Source organism: Odontesthes bonariensis, chromosome 3, assembly GCF_027942865.1.
Source record: "Odontesthes bonariensis isolate fOdoBon6 chromosome 3, fOdoBon6.hap1, whole genome shotgun sequence".
Classification (NCBI taxonomy): Eukaryota; Metazoa; Chordata; class Actinopteri; order Atheriniformes; family Atherinopsidae; genus Odontesthes; species Odontesthes bonariensis.
Window position 1 is genome coordinate 39611422 of NC_134508.1, and position 14742 is coordinate 39626163.

The 14742-nt window shown below is 40.3% G+C and overlaps 2 protein-coding genes across 3 annotated transcripts; one reads left to right on the plus strand and one right to left on the minus strand.

The window, feature by feature from the left end:
* Window positions 1-123: 123 nt before the first annotated feature.
* On the minus strand, window positions 124-2038 carry tma7 (translation machinery associated 7 homolog). Its single transcript, XM_075461809.1, has 4 exons — window positions 1901-2038; window positions 1244-1299; window positions 865-952; window positions 124-625 (listed from the first exon to the last, which is right to left on the minus strand). Exons 1-4 carry the CDS (start codon window positions 1914-1916, stop codon window positions 591-593), a joined length of 195 nt encoding a protein of 64 aa, XP_075317924.1. The 5' UTR covers window positions 1917-2038; the 3' UTR covers window positions 124-590.
* ccdc51 (coiled-coil domain containing 51) lies at window positions 1810-5978 on the plus strand. 2 transcript variants are annotated; one of them, XM_075461808.1, is made up of 7 exons: window positions 1810-2297; window positions 2918-2990; window positions 3094-3292; window positions 3464-3601; window positions 3800-3964; window positions 4349-4555; window positions 5070-5978. In XM_075461808.1, exons 2-7 carry the CDS (start codon window positions 2986-2988, stop codon window positions 5658-5660), a joined length of 1305 nt encoding a protein of 434 aa, XP_075317923.1. In that variant the 5' UTR covers window positions 1810-2297; window positions 2918-2985; the 3' UTR covers window positions 5661-5978. The 2 variants fall into 2 exon arrangements, with proteins under 2 accessions (XP_075317923.1, XP_075317922.1); XM_075461807.1 differs by having other exon boundaries at window positions 1810-2175.
* The last annotated feature ends 8764 nt before the right edge of the window (window positions 5979-14742 follow it).

The window sequence follows — 14742 nt, forward strand, 5'->3', positions numbered from 1 at the left end:
ATGAGGTCTAAAAACAGATTATATACAGGAAAATTTCTTAAATAGCTACTTTAAACTCAACCATAGAAAGATAGCTTTCATGACAGCTTCTAGCCTGATTTAGCTAAGAAATAAGACACACAGTAATTACAAAAAAGCTTTATTGGTAGTCTCCCTCTATACAACAACAAAAATCAGAAGAAAAAGAACTTGGGTTGGTTTCGTGTTTCTGGTGCAAGCTTCACATGGACACAAAACAACATACAGTGAGTATCAGAGGGTTTTAGTTTTTACGATTTCCAGTTCCAAAGCTGCAAACTTTCATTTATTTACTGGATTAGAAGATTTAGGCCAAGACACGTGACTGACTGAATGAAATAACAAAGTGTGCAAACTCTAATTAAATTCCATTAGGGAGCTTTGATGGGCCTGATTGGTGACATGTTTACTCATTATTTAATTTCTCGTACTGTTTCATTGCTGGATGACTTCAGCACCAGGGCTGATTTAGAGTCTGACAGGGTTCATTTTTAAACAGAGCAAAAATAAATGAAGTCCTTAAGCATAAAGGAACTGAGGCCAGGAGTAACAAATGTTCTCACACGCAGATTTTACTTCTTCCCCGATTTTTTGATGCCACTGCCACCTGGTGGAGACAAAATAAAAGGAGGAATGAAAACGTTTGCTGAAAACAGTTACTGAACTGATCTGCTGTTAACTGATCAGCTAATGGAACTAATCAGTTAATAGCAGAAGACCTTCATACTGAACCAAAGCAGCTAGACTGAATTGAATAATATCCAACTGTAGCAGAATTCACAATCAGCAGCTGGATACCATCTTAAATGGGATATTTCAATAATGAAGCCGTTTTTCTGATCTTACCTAGAGGTCCTTTTCCTGATGCTTTGGCCTTCAAAGCATCAAGGGCCTTCTGTTCTTCCTTTTGTTTCTGCTTGAAGGCTGCATCATCCTGCATATATGGAATCGGTTCACAATCCATAGTCTCAACACTTATTACAAGTCTGCTTTTTTACTCACCTTTGTCCTCAATAAATTACCCCTGTCAAGGGTTTCCAGGGACAAAACGAGCAAAAATAAGCTATCCATCACGTCAATTTTACTTTACATCAGACACTCAACGATTCTGGGAAGTTGTTGAGGGAATTGTTTAAGATTTTCTGTCATTTATACGTGAGGGTGATAACTGTAACAGTGACCTTGTGATGAAAACAACCATAGAATTAGAAAACACAACACTTACATCATCCATGTCCTTGTTCTGTTTTTTGGGCGCCTTCAGTGGTTTCTTTTTGCCTCCTGAGAAAAAGAAATGGGTAATATTAAAATCACGGACTGGGAGTTAAAGAAACGGCAATGCCGAGTACAATCAGACGGATTCGTTTCCATTTACTCTGCAGTGCCACACTATTATTTTATTACATTTGATATTTAATTAGTTAATGGTAATTATTAGCGCACTGGTACATCGATTTGTAAGAAAAAGGCTTTGGTTAGATATGTACACAGTAAACAATGAAGACTTTCACAAACAGTACTAATTAATCTGCATGATGTTAACAAGGTAAAAACCACAATAAATTTATTTTTTTCTTTAAATTGACAAGAACTTCGAACGCAATTTCAAAGCCGAATGACCAAATGCATCATTGGCTTTTTTCGTGGTGTAGAGACATTATCTGTCTTTCATCTGTATTTCCCGACAGCAAATAACGCTTTAATTTTGAAAATCTACACCAGAGTTTGGCAAAAGATGTACGTTAACGGGCTCGTGCAGTCTGTAGCCGTAGCTAGCTAATCCACCCTGTGAAGCACGCGATACTCTGGCAATACTGAGTTTTGCTATGTCATGAAAATCTATCTTTTAGGTGACAAAATTTAAGAAAAGACAACATCTCACCTTCTCTGCCAGACATGTTTAAAGCTGACTATTACAAAATAATGACAAGAAATAAACGTTTATCTGTTGCGAATACAGCCGGCTATCGTTCTAATCCGCGCTGGAACGGAAGGACCCCGAAGAACCCTGAAGCGGAAACAGAATCTCTGTTCTGTGCCTGATCAAAATCTCAACTAGCTGCTAGCTTAATAAATATACATCAAGATGAGAACTAGTTAGTTTCAACAAACGCCATTCTTGGAATTTGAATGCTCTGACAACACCGAAGAATACAGGTAGAATTATTTGATCTTGCTGTGCAAATTGGAACTATCACCAGATTTCTCAGACTGTTTTTCATCAATGAAAAGTCAACCAGACAGTTAATGTTAGCAACGTGGATCTTGCTGGAAATGAGGTAACCAAGCTAACCTTGGAGGTAAAACAGAAATATAAGTTAAAATAAGCCGGTGTTAGCGGCGTCTTCCTGCAGGCTGTCTGATAATTCATATAATGTATCAACCAGGATTAAAACGGTTGTATTTCAATATTTTCTTATTATGAGAAGGCAGTTTGCAATGTTTGAAAGTCATCTTCCAATTGTGTAAACAAACAGTCTCTATACCACTCATGTTACCCTCACAGAAAAGCGGAGGACAAATCTACCTTCGGGTATAAATAAAGTCACTTAACTTAACAGATTGTAAATGTTACCGGAACGTTAACGTCTCTAACGTTAAACGACAAATTGGTACACACTAATGCTTGTAAATAAAAACATTCATTCTACCGTGAAAAATGTTTGTTTTTAGTTACATTGATGGGATTTTTCAGTAGCTTTTGTTATTTCTTTATCTCTAATTACACCGGATTCATTCATTTGTAATGAGTTTTTTTTGTTGTTGTTGTTTTTTACTTTTAAATAAGTCGCCTCTCATTCAGTATTTACTTTTAATCAACTTAGCTTGCAATAATTTAAAAAGACACATTTTAACTTTTAGCCACTTAAGCAGAAAGTTTTCCTTGTTGCTCTCACAGGTGCCTGTTTCAGTGTCGGCCCTGTAGCAGCTAGTTTTAACTTCCACCTTTGACTGCTGCCCTTCTCAATGAGGTACATCTGAGCACACACACAGTTTACAGCAGAGCTCTGAGAGTTACAGCTGATTCTTCATAGAAATAAACTGCTGATGATTCATCAGATTTTACCTCATTAGGTACAGAGGAGCTCAGATCTGTCTCTGGGCTCGTGGCTCATGTTGTCTGTCCCGCCACCGTCTGCCTGGCAGAATACCTCAAGTCCGGGTCTACAGTGTTCAACATCAGCCTGGACCACCTCCTCCCTCTGATCCATCCCCTCCTGAACAAAAGAGTGGCGCTGAGGTGGTGAAGGAGCGCACCCTGTCTGCTTTACGAGTACAGAAAATCCCTTTTATGACTTTTCACAACATTTTTCCAATCACTGCCAACTTGTTGGCTACGAGTGATTCGCTGCAAATGCATTTACAATTTCCTTGATATTAATTAACCTTATCTTTAAAAAACAAAAGAGACTAAGAACATGTGCGCCTATCTTCCCTCCTCCAGCATGCAGGTGAGTTGGGGCAGCACTGGGGTCAAAGGTCAGCTCAGATGGCCACCACCACTGTCAACTACTGGTGGGAGAGGTATGAGGAGTTTGTGGGACTGAACGAGGTCCGCGAGGCTCAAACAAAAGTCAATGAGGTCAGTTTACAGTGAAGACTACACACTTATGTACTGAATAAAACCAGAGAGACATCTCACTGTCACACACCCCAAAAGACAGTTTGAAAGCTCTGCAACTTTTTACTTTAAAAAAACATTTTTGGTTTCTTGCTCGCAAGTGTTTTTTTCAGGGTGTTAAAGATGACCGTTGCATGACAGAAATGTGTTTTCTTTCAGGCTGAGTCGGCGTTCATGGTGGCCAGAGGGATGGTGCGTGAGGCCCATGCAAGCCTGGAAGTCCTGCAGGGCCGGCTGAAGGAGGTCAGAGACCGCCTGGACAGAGTCTCCAGGGAGGAGGCTCACTACCTGGAGCTTGCCACACTGGAGCACAAACTGCTGCAGGTCAGCTGAGACTGTGAAAGCGCACAGAAATATGAGTGGTGCAGTAACTGTTGGTTTAGCTTTTATGGTCTTTGTGATTCAAATAGTTGGTGGTCAAAAGAAAAACTGCATTTATTTGCATAATCATATATGTGGTCTTAGCGCCAATATGTCTTACTAAGGATGATGCTTTTTAATGTTCACTTAGAGACATTTGTCTTGGACCTAAAATATGTACACATAGATGCCCTCATGAAGTACACAACTGTAACATATTATCACAAATGTACTTATTAGTATTTTTAGTCAAAGTTGTACAGAAATATAGTGGTACACAGACTAACAGGCTGATCGAACTTTAGTCATAAAGAATCGCTCACCCCTCATGGTCTGTCCCGTCTACAGGAGGAGCGTCGTCTCCGGACTGCTTATGAGAACGCAGAAGGTTCGGAGCGGGAGAAGTTCGCCTTGTTTTCAGCAGGCGTCAGGGCGAGCCACGAGAAGGAGAGGACGAGAGCAGAGCGCACCAAGAACTGGTCCATCATCGGCTCGGTGCTCGGAGCCTTGATCGGAGTCATGGGATCAACGTACATCAACCGCGTTCGGCTGCAGGTGAAGGCAGAGCTGCTCCACCCAGTACTCACTACTTAAAATGAAGAAGGTTGAACTCGTGTACAAACCGGTGTTTTACACCAAAGCTTTAATCTGAAGAATCTGAAATTGGGGTGATGTGGTGGGGTCATACCAAAGTTTTTTTTTTTTAGATCTGAAGCAACAGTGAAAACAAACTAATTTCCCTACAATTTTTCATCTTGTTCAGCCAGCTGCTCAGTGAGATGTGTAAGAACAAAGATGGGTGATAAGTTAAAGGAAAACCTAAACTGTTGACCCCCTTTATTCTGTGGATTGGCTAGCTCTGTTATTATGTGGGGTGCATTTTAAAAAAACTCATCAGCATTGTAGTTGTGCCTGCTCATTGGCTGTAAGTTCTGTGTGTTCTTTATCACTCATATGGTATCTAACACAAATTTCCAGATGAATTCTGTTTTCTTCTTCAGCCCTTACCAGGACAGCACTGTACGATGATCTTAGTTTGAGCTCTCACTTTTCACTTGTATTTCTGCAGGAGCTGAAGAACCTGCTGCTGGAGGCCCAGAAAGGTCCAGAGAGCCTGCAGGAGGCCCTCAAAGTTCAGGCTGGAAACCATCGCTCCCAGCAGGACGAGCTCCGAACGCTCATCGACAGCCTCAGGGTCACCCTGACTGATGCCTTCACACAGAAAAAGGGGGACCCTCAGGAAGGGGGACCGATCCCAGCCTCTCCCACTGTGTCTCTTTCAGCCTTAAAAGACCTCCACATTGGCAGCCAGAGGACTGAGTCCATCCTGGAGTCCTTCCCCCCACAGCTGGGACAGCTTGAGCAAGGCCTTGGCAGGGTTGAGAGTGAATTATTAACAGTGAAGAGGCTGCTGGAGACCAAAACACAGGCTGGAACTCAGGCTGAAACTCAGGCTGGAACATCGGCGGATCAGCTGCAGTTTGAGAGATCAGAGAGGGACCAGTGGGAGTCTGAGACTGTGGTGAGAAGTCTGGAAGAGACCCAGAAGGTGCTGGGAGAACGAATCAGGACGAACACCATTTATAATGCTGTGTTTACCTACACTGCCACTGCCATCACCATCTCTGCTGTCTACCTGCTGCTAAGAGGAACTGGTTAGACATCCTACCTCCAGTCTGAATATGTTCTTGCACTGTAACACTACCAGGCACTGGGAACCATAATCCAGATGAATAATTGCTGTTGCAAAGTTGAATTAACCCAGTTTCTCTAATAAACTGGCAACAGTTGTTGATTATTGCTTATCATCCACTATCGTTGTTCACTGCTCTAATGAAACCAAGAGCGACTTTAGTGGCTTCTAAATGTTTTAAATTGTATTGTCTCAAATTAGCACGCTGGTATTTATCATTTCTTACCCAGCATTTGTAAGTTTGGATTTATTTTTATTGTCAAACATGATAAACAATCATCAGTCCATCACTAAACAGATCATCATTTGATCAATTATAATAGATATTAGCTCTAGATGAGTGCTCAGAGTGAGCGTCCTCGGCCAAAGTGCCAAAATATGTCACTTTAAAGGCAAACATTAGGTTTTGCTTCATTTTTTCTGCCTTGTCTTTGGCCTTATTGGGGGAATAATATCCATAAGGCGCTGCCCCTCACCCACGCAGAGCTGTCTTTGCAAGATTCTCGCTGCCACTGGGAGCAGCTTGGGGTTCAGTGTCTTGCTCAAAGACAGTTTGGCATGTGTAGAACCAACTTTGTGATTAGTGGACAACTTGCTCCACAGCCCACCTCCATATACCTGTAATTGGTGGTGCATCTTTCCTCCAGCTTACTCAGTTATCTGTTAATCCTAAAAAAGATCAAGAATGTTTTTACTTCAAATCTGGTCTTCATAATTTAAACTATAAATGTTACAATTTTGATCGGATACTTGTTAACTGGATTTAAAAGAACAACCTGAGTTGAGGACTTCTGAGATGTTCCTTTTTATACATAAATAATCATAAATACTGAAGGCAGATGGCCACCTCCGAATCAACACCTGTGACTGGACAGGAGATATAATTTATCATTTATAAAGCTGAAACACCATGGACTCCAAATGATGATGACATAATTGATGGGTATGTGCTAAGTTAGTCTGTTGCCAAGGTGAATTTTAACGCTGGTGTCTTGATTCAGCCTTATAACCACCAGCTTTGTCAGTAGTTCACCAGCGAAGCTGCAGAGGGGACCAGATCTGTCCAAAATTCAACAAAACCAGAGCAGCACAGAAATTATGTTGTATATGAGCAGAATTCTCACCATGATCAATTAATGATGGGTAATTGCAAACAGCTTCTGATTTAATCAGAAAACTTTGTCTCATTTAGTAGGAAATTCAATTGAAAACAAGTTGAGAGTAAAGATGAATACCTGAAAGACACGATGATGAAAGCTGTGTGTTGTCAACACTCAGAAATGGTGCTTTGATTGAATTAAGTCTCGCTATTAAAGGTGGGGTATGAGATGTTTTCTGGAGCATTTTTTATCATATTGTCTGAAAACCTCCTCACGACCCCATTGCACCCACTAAAATAGAATGTTTGGGGGAAAAAAATGATATTTTAGTCCATTGTAGAGGGTGTAGCAAGAGGAAATGTCTGACCAATAGAAGTAATGATGAGAGTTACTTCTATTGGATTCTGACACGCTAATCAACCGTCAGCCCCCCTCACCCCTCCCCCCTGCGCGTTCACAGACTCGTGATTCGTTCATGTGTTTTGAAGGCGTGGTTTCGAGGGGTGGGCTGAAGGGAGAAGCAAGGTTGTGTATTTTCAAAAATATAGCTTGCAGGAACCGTTTTTCCAAGATCTCATACCCCACCTTTAAATATGGACAAAAAGTAAGTAATATACCCAACAGCTACCTGTCCCGTGTGAGACATAATGTAGGGAAAGTTTGCAGTGGAACACTTTTAATCCTTGAATACTTGAATGTGTTGTGACTCAACTGTGTGCACTGTGCTGGACAGCAACCACTGTTTATTAAATGGAGATATGGGAAACCGACTCAGTGGTGTGTACTTGTCTTTTTCTGCACAAATGACTTATCAGTTCAGTATGAAAAACACCAAACAGCAACATACAGATGTTTCTTATGTTTGAATAAGGAGTCTAAACTCAAAGACATTTGGTTTACAATCAAACATGGCCGTAGTTTGATCTGCACCAAGAGCTGAATGGCTTAATGTGTTCTGTGTGATTCCAGCAGGGGGCAGCAGCTGCTGGACATTTTCCATTAACGACATCAACTGCAGCAACTGGTAGTTTTTGAAAACAATAATACAACATAAAAAAGAAACCAAACAGTTACAAAGCAGAAAAAAACAATAAAATAATAAGTAATATTTCCTTAAACGAGACCAAAACCAGCAATATCTCATAGGATGGAAAGATAGAAAGAGCCACATTTCACTGAACAAAAAAATAAAAACAATATCTAAAAAAAAGTTGCTGTTTTTTTTAAAGTAGAAACAACATTTCTCCAAACATATCAAAACAAAAAAAAAATGTCACAATATTGTTTAAAAAACTATGATATCTTCTAAAAACACAACCAAATGTCTCATCTTTTTATTCTTCTGGTTTTATTGTATTGTAGTGTTTCCTGTTTAGTTACAGTGTTAGAAACCTTGCGTTACGAAGGGCTATAGCAAAATGCAGAACTGTACGTGTGTGAGTAATATGATGCCACATACAGTGTAGGACTGTACAGAGGATATGTAATATGATACGGTGCCAGGTGCCATAGGATCATACAGCTCAGTAGGGTGTGGTTTGAAGAGGTATTATGGAAAGATATCAATAAATTATACAGAAATATATAGTATGTAATGTCAGTGTTGCATGTATTAGAAGTTACAGAGCTGCCTTAGTCTGGCCAACACCTCTGAGCTCAACTCCATCCAACACCTTTGGATTTAGCTGAAGCACAGAATGTGAGTCAGACTTTTCCACCCACACTAACACAGTTGTAGCTGCAGCCAAACTGTTTGACATAAAGTGGAAAGATTGAGTTTGAAGCAACACAAGAGAATTTAGCTTTTTGGATTGTTTTGTTTTTGCCCATTGGCTCTCCCTACAGTAGTGGGATTTGACACCACTGTCATAAAAACAAACCTTAGTGTGAGCCCTGCACATGTACAGACGTATACATTCATTTTTTGTTATGTTGAAGAAGCCACAAAGATTCCATCAAAACTGCTGTATCTCAGCTCCTGGGCCCTCTACAGAAGTTTCAAGCAGAAGCACGTAGTTTTAAGGTTCACAAACTTCTCCAGCATTGCTTTATTATCTAATAAAAAACAGTTCAACCTGAGGAAATGTTTGTGTGCTCTGGCATCCACATTCTTGACATGTATGTAACTTGTCTGTTTGTGTTGTGCTGGAAAAAGCCCTGCTGTAGATTTCAGGTCTTTATGACTGACTGATCGTATGTGAAGGCAGCAATTAATTCACACACAACTGCACTCTTTACAGTTGTCAAGTTGTCAAGTTGGTGATCCAAAAAGTATTGAGAGTTGAGTGAGTTTGCCAGAGCTCTGCAACCTCACAACATCACCTAAACATCTATCCTTAACCTAAAATCTCTTTAACTGGACTTCCCAAAAAGAGCATTAAACATCTGCAGCTCATCCAGAACGCTGCTGCTAGAGTTTTAACCAGGACTAAGAGATCTGAACACATCACACCAGTTTTAAAATCTTTACTCTGGCTTCCAGTGACTCACAGAATAGATTTTAAAAGCCTGCTGATGGTTTACAAATCCCAGAACGGTTTAGGCCCAAAATACATCTGTGATATGTTCAGAGAATATAAACCCAGCAGAGCTCTTAGATCCAAGGACTCAGGTCAGCTGGTCCAGTCCAGAGTCCAGACTAAACATGGAGAAGCAGCATTTAGCTGTTATGCTGCAAATAAGTGGAACAAACTGCCAGTGGAGATTAAACTTTCACCAAATGTAGACATTTTTAAATCCAGGTTAAAAACATTTTGTGTCTATGCATGAAATCTGCTCTATTTTTAATGCTTCTTAAACTACCTGCTGCAATGCTTTTATTTTATGTAAAGTACTTTAAATTGTTTTGTACATGAAATGTGCTACAAATAAACAAAAAAACAATCCTGTGAGGAAGAGATGAAAAGACAAAATCTTCTATTTCAAGGTGTAAAATTGAAATTGCTCCTCATGAAAGCTGCAAGAACACCAACAGTGAAAAATTCATGTCCCATGAAGAATTTAAATACAACCTGTCACCATCCACCCTGCCCTCCGGTGCAGCTGAGTTGTTCAACCCCTCCATATGCAAAGTATTTGGGTCACACTATCGTGCATTGATGACCTGTTGCACTCAAACACCTCATGGATTATTGAAATTCTTTTGAAAACTGAGAAGAATCTTCTTTAAGTGACATTTAAATCTGTGTGAGCTGAGAACAAACACCGATCATGTTCAGCGATGGCACCACTTTGAGCAGTTTGTTTGTTACCGTGCAGGAAAATAACATTAGATATATCAATAAATACATCATCAAGCTTCAAGCTGTTTCTCTTCAATGTGATCTTTGCAGGTCAAAAGTCTCATCTTTAGATAAACTTAATTAGATATAATTTATTTCACTATATTGACTAAAAAGTCGAAATGTGAAGTGCAGTTCTGACATATGAAGAATATTTTCATTTTAACTTACCTAAAACTTTATAAATAGGCTGTAATAAATATTCACTGTACTCCTGCCCTACTTAAACTCCATCATAGGAGAAGTGACATTTGATCCCCAACTCTGGTGCCAAACTTGGTGACTTGCAGAAGTCAAGCATCCCTTGTTAAAGTCTCTGACACTGTTAGTCTTTTTTACGTTATTCAAAGCTAATCTAAATTCTTTGTAACACCACCTTTAACAAGTACAACAACTTGTTAATGTTTATAAGTTTCTCTTTTGAGGTGTAGGCACATATTTATGATGCACTTTAGGATGGGAACACTGTGTCCTTGAGGTAGTTTGTTGTTGAGTTTGAGGCGTCTTTAAGATCGTTTTCCAGATGTTGAAAACATTCTATTTTCATTTCCAGCTGTATGTACATGTATAAATTATTTTAACAGATGTTTTCCGTCAGGATTTATTGGTATTTTATTGCATTCATTCCTCTTCTTAAAGGTTGAAATGTATTCCAGACCGCTGGCTGCAACAAAAGCCCAAAGCATGAACAATCCACCACCATACTGAACAGTTTTAGAGGTGATCTCCAAATACTCCATTGCCAGCTGTGTCCAAAAAGTTTTGTCTTAACTTTCCAAAATGCATGAGTATTCATTTGGATGTTCATTTACAAACCTGAGACACTGTGTGCTTAGGATGCAGGAAATGCTTATTTCCATGAAGGCCATCCTACAAGCAAAGGTCTCAGAAGGTTTTCGTCTTGGTTGTTAATATGACATAATCTTAACAATCCAAAGGTCTGAGGCATTAACATCTCAGAACCCAAATCTCTCTGGCTGCCAAAACTTTAGCATGATGCTAAACACTCTTAAGCATCCTACTGTTCTCACGACAAAATTCAGTTACTTGACTCTTTTCTCCTCCACTCAACAGATCCACAGCTTTGATAAAAGGCAGCAAAAGTCTGACGTTTACTCTACGTCACCTGTTTAGCAGCTGTATCGCTTTCTTGGATCAGAGGATACTGTGTGCTCACAAGCTTCCAGACGCAATCCATCAAAAACATACAAAGCACAAGTGTGATTGTTGCAAATGTTCAATGTTTCTTCAATTTAAGCGCCAAAGTCGCAATATTGCGACAAGAAGCGGTGTTGACTTTAACAGACGATAGAGCCAAGCAGAGTGTCAAATTTGCCTTATACTCCCGTCCACTAGTTGGCAGACATCCCCAACTTGTACTTTGGGTTGGAATACGTCACACTGTAATGTAAAATGTTCGAGGAAGTCCATTCCAAGTTGTAGGAGAAAAAAAACGGAGAAATTGTGCCACGGATCTTGATTGCTGAAGCGGTATTGCTGGATTACAAGAGTTAGAGACAAAATAAATAAAAGATGACTGGGAAAAAGTTTACTTATAGTGATGTGATGGGTTTCCTGTTCGCCGATTCTGATTCAGAAGGGGAAAATCTTTGTTTTGGAGATGACGGTCGGTCAACTAGTGAGCTCGCTGGTGCGTCTTTGCATGGCAATGGCGGTGCTGGGCAAAGCGAGGAAAATTGGAAAGGCTACTAGGAGTGTTGATATTCGTAGGGGGGCTGGTGGGAATGGTGGAAACATTGTAGGTGAGAGTGGCGCTGGGACCAGCGTGAGTGTCAATTCTTTCTAGCCTACCGTGCTAGCCATGGTGCTTTACTGCGCGTCAATGCTGCGGCTGTGCAACGCACCAATGTCTCCAAAGCACGAAACACTACATTTTCCAACTCTTTGCCAAACACAAGCAGGGGTAAACGGGGACTTAGTGTCCGTAGAAGGGTTGGTGGGTGTCGGATTGGCCGCAGGGGTCTGAATAGGGCGGAAAGTAGCGAAGATGAAGCGTTGCTAAATGGGAGAGGGGGTGAGAGGAATGAACCGGAGTGCCCGTGGGAGAGGCAGCAGGGGGAGGCTAAACAGGGCTGGTAATGGTGACTGGGTCTTTTTGAGAGATGAGGAAGTTTTACAGGAATGGATAAAACCCTTTGATGAGGCTATTGGCTATCGTGGTGATAGAGAAATTCAGAACCTCTCGATTTTCTGTCCCTCTTGGTGTTTACATGTGTTTGCTACTATATGGCACAGCAGTAGTCAAAATGTACAATTCTTAGTTTTATTATACTGTTTTCCTGTTCATTTGTTATGTGGTTAGCATAACAAAGGGACAGGGAATAATCTGTCTAAACAATTTCAACATCCATTCAAAATATCAATCTTGAAAGTTGGCCGCCACTATCTGGTGTCAAAGTATGCAAATTAGATTAGTAAATTATTCCCCACATACACTTAGGGTGATTCTCAATATTGTGCCAACTGTCTGTGTGCTGTGCCTTGCCATGAGAGGTTCCACACTCTAAAGAACTACAAACTGTAATCTGGATAGATGGGCACAGATAAGTAGCCTGGCGACGCCATCCTACGTACTTCCGCCCAAAGATTTTGGCTCCGCACATAGTCTGGCCAAATCTCCCTACCTCGGTTCGCTCAGTGTTTTGCCAATCAGCAAACAGTTGCGAGTGGTGATGCAGAACTCACGCGCGGAGTCCATTGTAGTCCATATAATTGTAGTTCAACCGCAGCGGAAATAAACATGGCGACGGAAGAACGCCAGAAGCTATCCATGAAGTTGTCTCAACTCTGGAGAGCATTACACAATTAAAACAAGAGCAAGAGGAATGCCTCGTCAATTTTGTTAGTGGCAAGGATGTCGTAGCTCTCCTTCCAACTGGCTTTGGGAAAAGTTTGATTTATCAAATGGTACCGGTATAATGAAAGCGGATGTGGGAAGCGTGATTCGCGAGCTAGAGCCTCGCGAGAGTAAGCATGAACCTCGGCGCATAACCTATGTCCTTTCTAAACATTACTGATTGGTTAAGGGAACTCCAATGAATTTAAGTTGCTGAGTAAGGTCCCACCCTCCATGGAAACGGATTCCTCTTGGGTTTTTCCAGACTGTTTGACAGAGTCAACAGTCGGCTTTCGCCCAGGCTAACAGATAAGGCCTCTGCTTCTGAAAAACGCCTGCTGTTTATATGAGTTTTGTGGTATAATAATGGTTATAATTTGCAACATTTGGCTTACAATTCACTGTTTGCTTGTCCATTTGATATGTGGATAACATAACAGATGGATGGAGGGGTGGATATGATGAAAAAAGTTCAACACTATCAACAATATCATTTATTTCCTGAGAATTATCGAATTCCAAAATGGCCGCCACCATATGACGTCATAATATGCAAATTAGATAGGAAAATTTACGACCTACATGAAATTCAGGTCATTCCCAATATGTTTCTCATTTACACTTTGTCTCTATCTCTAACCATTTAGAAGCCACAGCCTTTTGAAATTTAGATGTCAAAATCTAGTCTTTTTTAAAAAAAACCTGGCACCTAAGGGTTAAAAGCTGTGAAGAGATATTGGTTTGAAGCTATGATTCCAGTAAGGGGTAACACAGACTCTTGCAACCGCGCAAGGGCTTGCGTTTCTTCTTGCGTCTTGCTTTGCGTCTTGCGTTACCGACTATAAACCAGGCTTTTGCCGTTTCTGAGAAGTCGCATCTGAAAGATAGCATCTTAACTTTGTAAACCTTTTCAATCGGAACACGAGCCAGCTGAATCTATGCACAAGTTTAAGCAGACGCATCGCTTTCTCTCGGACGTGGTAGATTACGACGTTAATCGTTTCAGACCATTCATTACAATATATGGGTGGATAAAAAAAATGCGCTTATAAAACAAAGCTTCATTGGCGGAGGTCTGCACTCTCTGAGTGGATTTCTTGTTCTTACTGCACCACCTGTTGTTTTAATTTGAATGACTTTTGACAAATATCTTCATTATCTTTACAACAATGTAAATTTCCAGGAATTCCTCAATAAGTTTTTCTTGTAAAACTGTGAATATTATAATAATATGCAGCATTTGTCAAAGCTCCATTTATTCCATACATCAAAACTCCAAGCTGCTATTCTCTGATCTAGACAGTTTTGTCTGTTTTTTAATAAAATAAATAACATTTGTTTTAGGGACAAACATGGTTTTTATGTCACTTCTGAAATTAGCTGCAAGTATGCCTCAGCAGAAGTGCTTGTCAAATAACTTCAGAACTATTACTGCCACTAGCTATATAACCCGCAGACTCATGAAAAGTATGTAGAGAGGGAGCTCAAAAAAGTAAAGAGACTTAAGGGATCCTTTAACACATATTGATGTGTAAAGACTGGAGTTGGACTTTTGCTGATTCAGCAGCTGGCTGTCATGTTGTCATGTAGCTACCAGCAGAGGAGATGCACTCTGCTTGATAACTGCATTAGACTACACTTGATATTACACAAGTTATGTCCAAATCAGATGCTCTCTTGTATTTTATAACACTAACAGTAACATCCTGTAAATGTTTTACAGCCCCTCATGAGTGAACACACAATATTTATACATAATATATCCAGGTTGAATGTTTAAAAAAACACATTTTAACAATGGGTCTTGGAGC

What these genes read in the sequence shown, in the direction of transcription:
- ccdc51 (XM_075461808.1), top strand. An exon ending in CTCAAACAAAAGTCAATGAG is followed by an intron (nt 3,602 to 3,799) that starts GTCAGTTTACAG and finishes GTTTTCTTTCAG; the next exon opens with GCTGAGTCGGCGTTCATGGT. An exon ending in TCAACCGCGTTCGGCTGCAG is followed by an intron (nt 4,556 to 5,069) that starts GTGAAGGCAGAG and finishes GTATTTCTGCAG; the next exon opens with GAGCTGAAGAACCTGCTGCT.
- tma7 (XM_075461809.1), bottom strand. An exon ending in AGAACAAGGACATGGATGAT is followed by an intron (nt 953 to 1,243) that starts GTAAGTGTTGTG and finishes CCATATATGCAG; the next exon opens with GATGATGCAGCCTTCAAGCA. An exon ending in ATCAGGAAAAGGACCTCTAG is followed by an intron (nt 626 to 864) that starts GTAAGATCAGAA and finishes TGTCTCCACCAG; the next exon opens with GTGGCAGTGGCATCAAAAAA.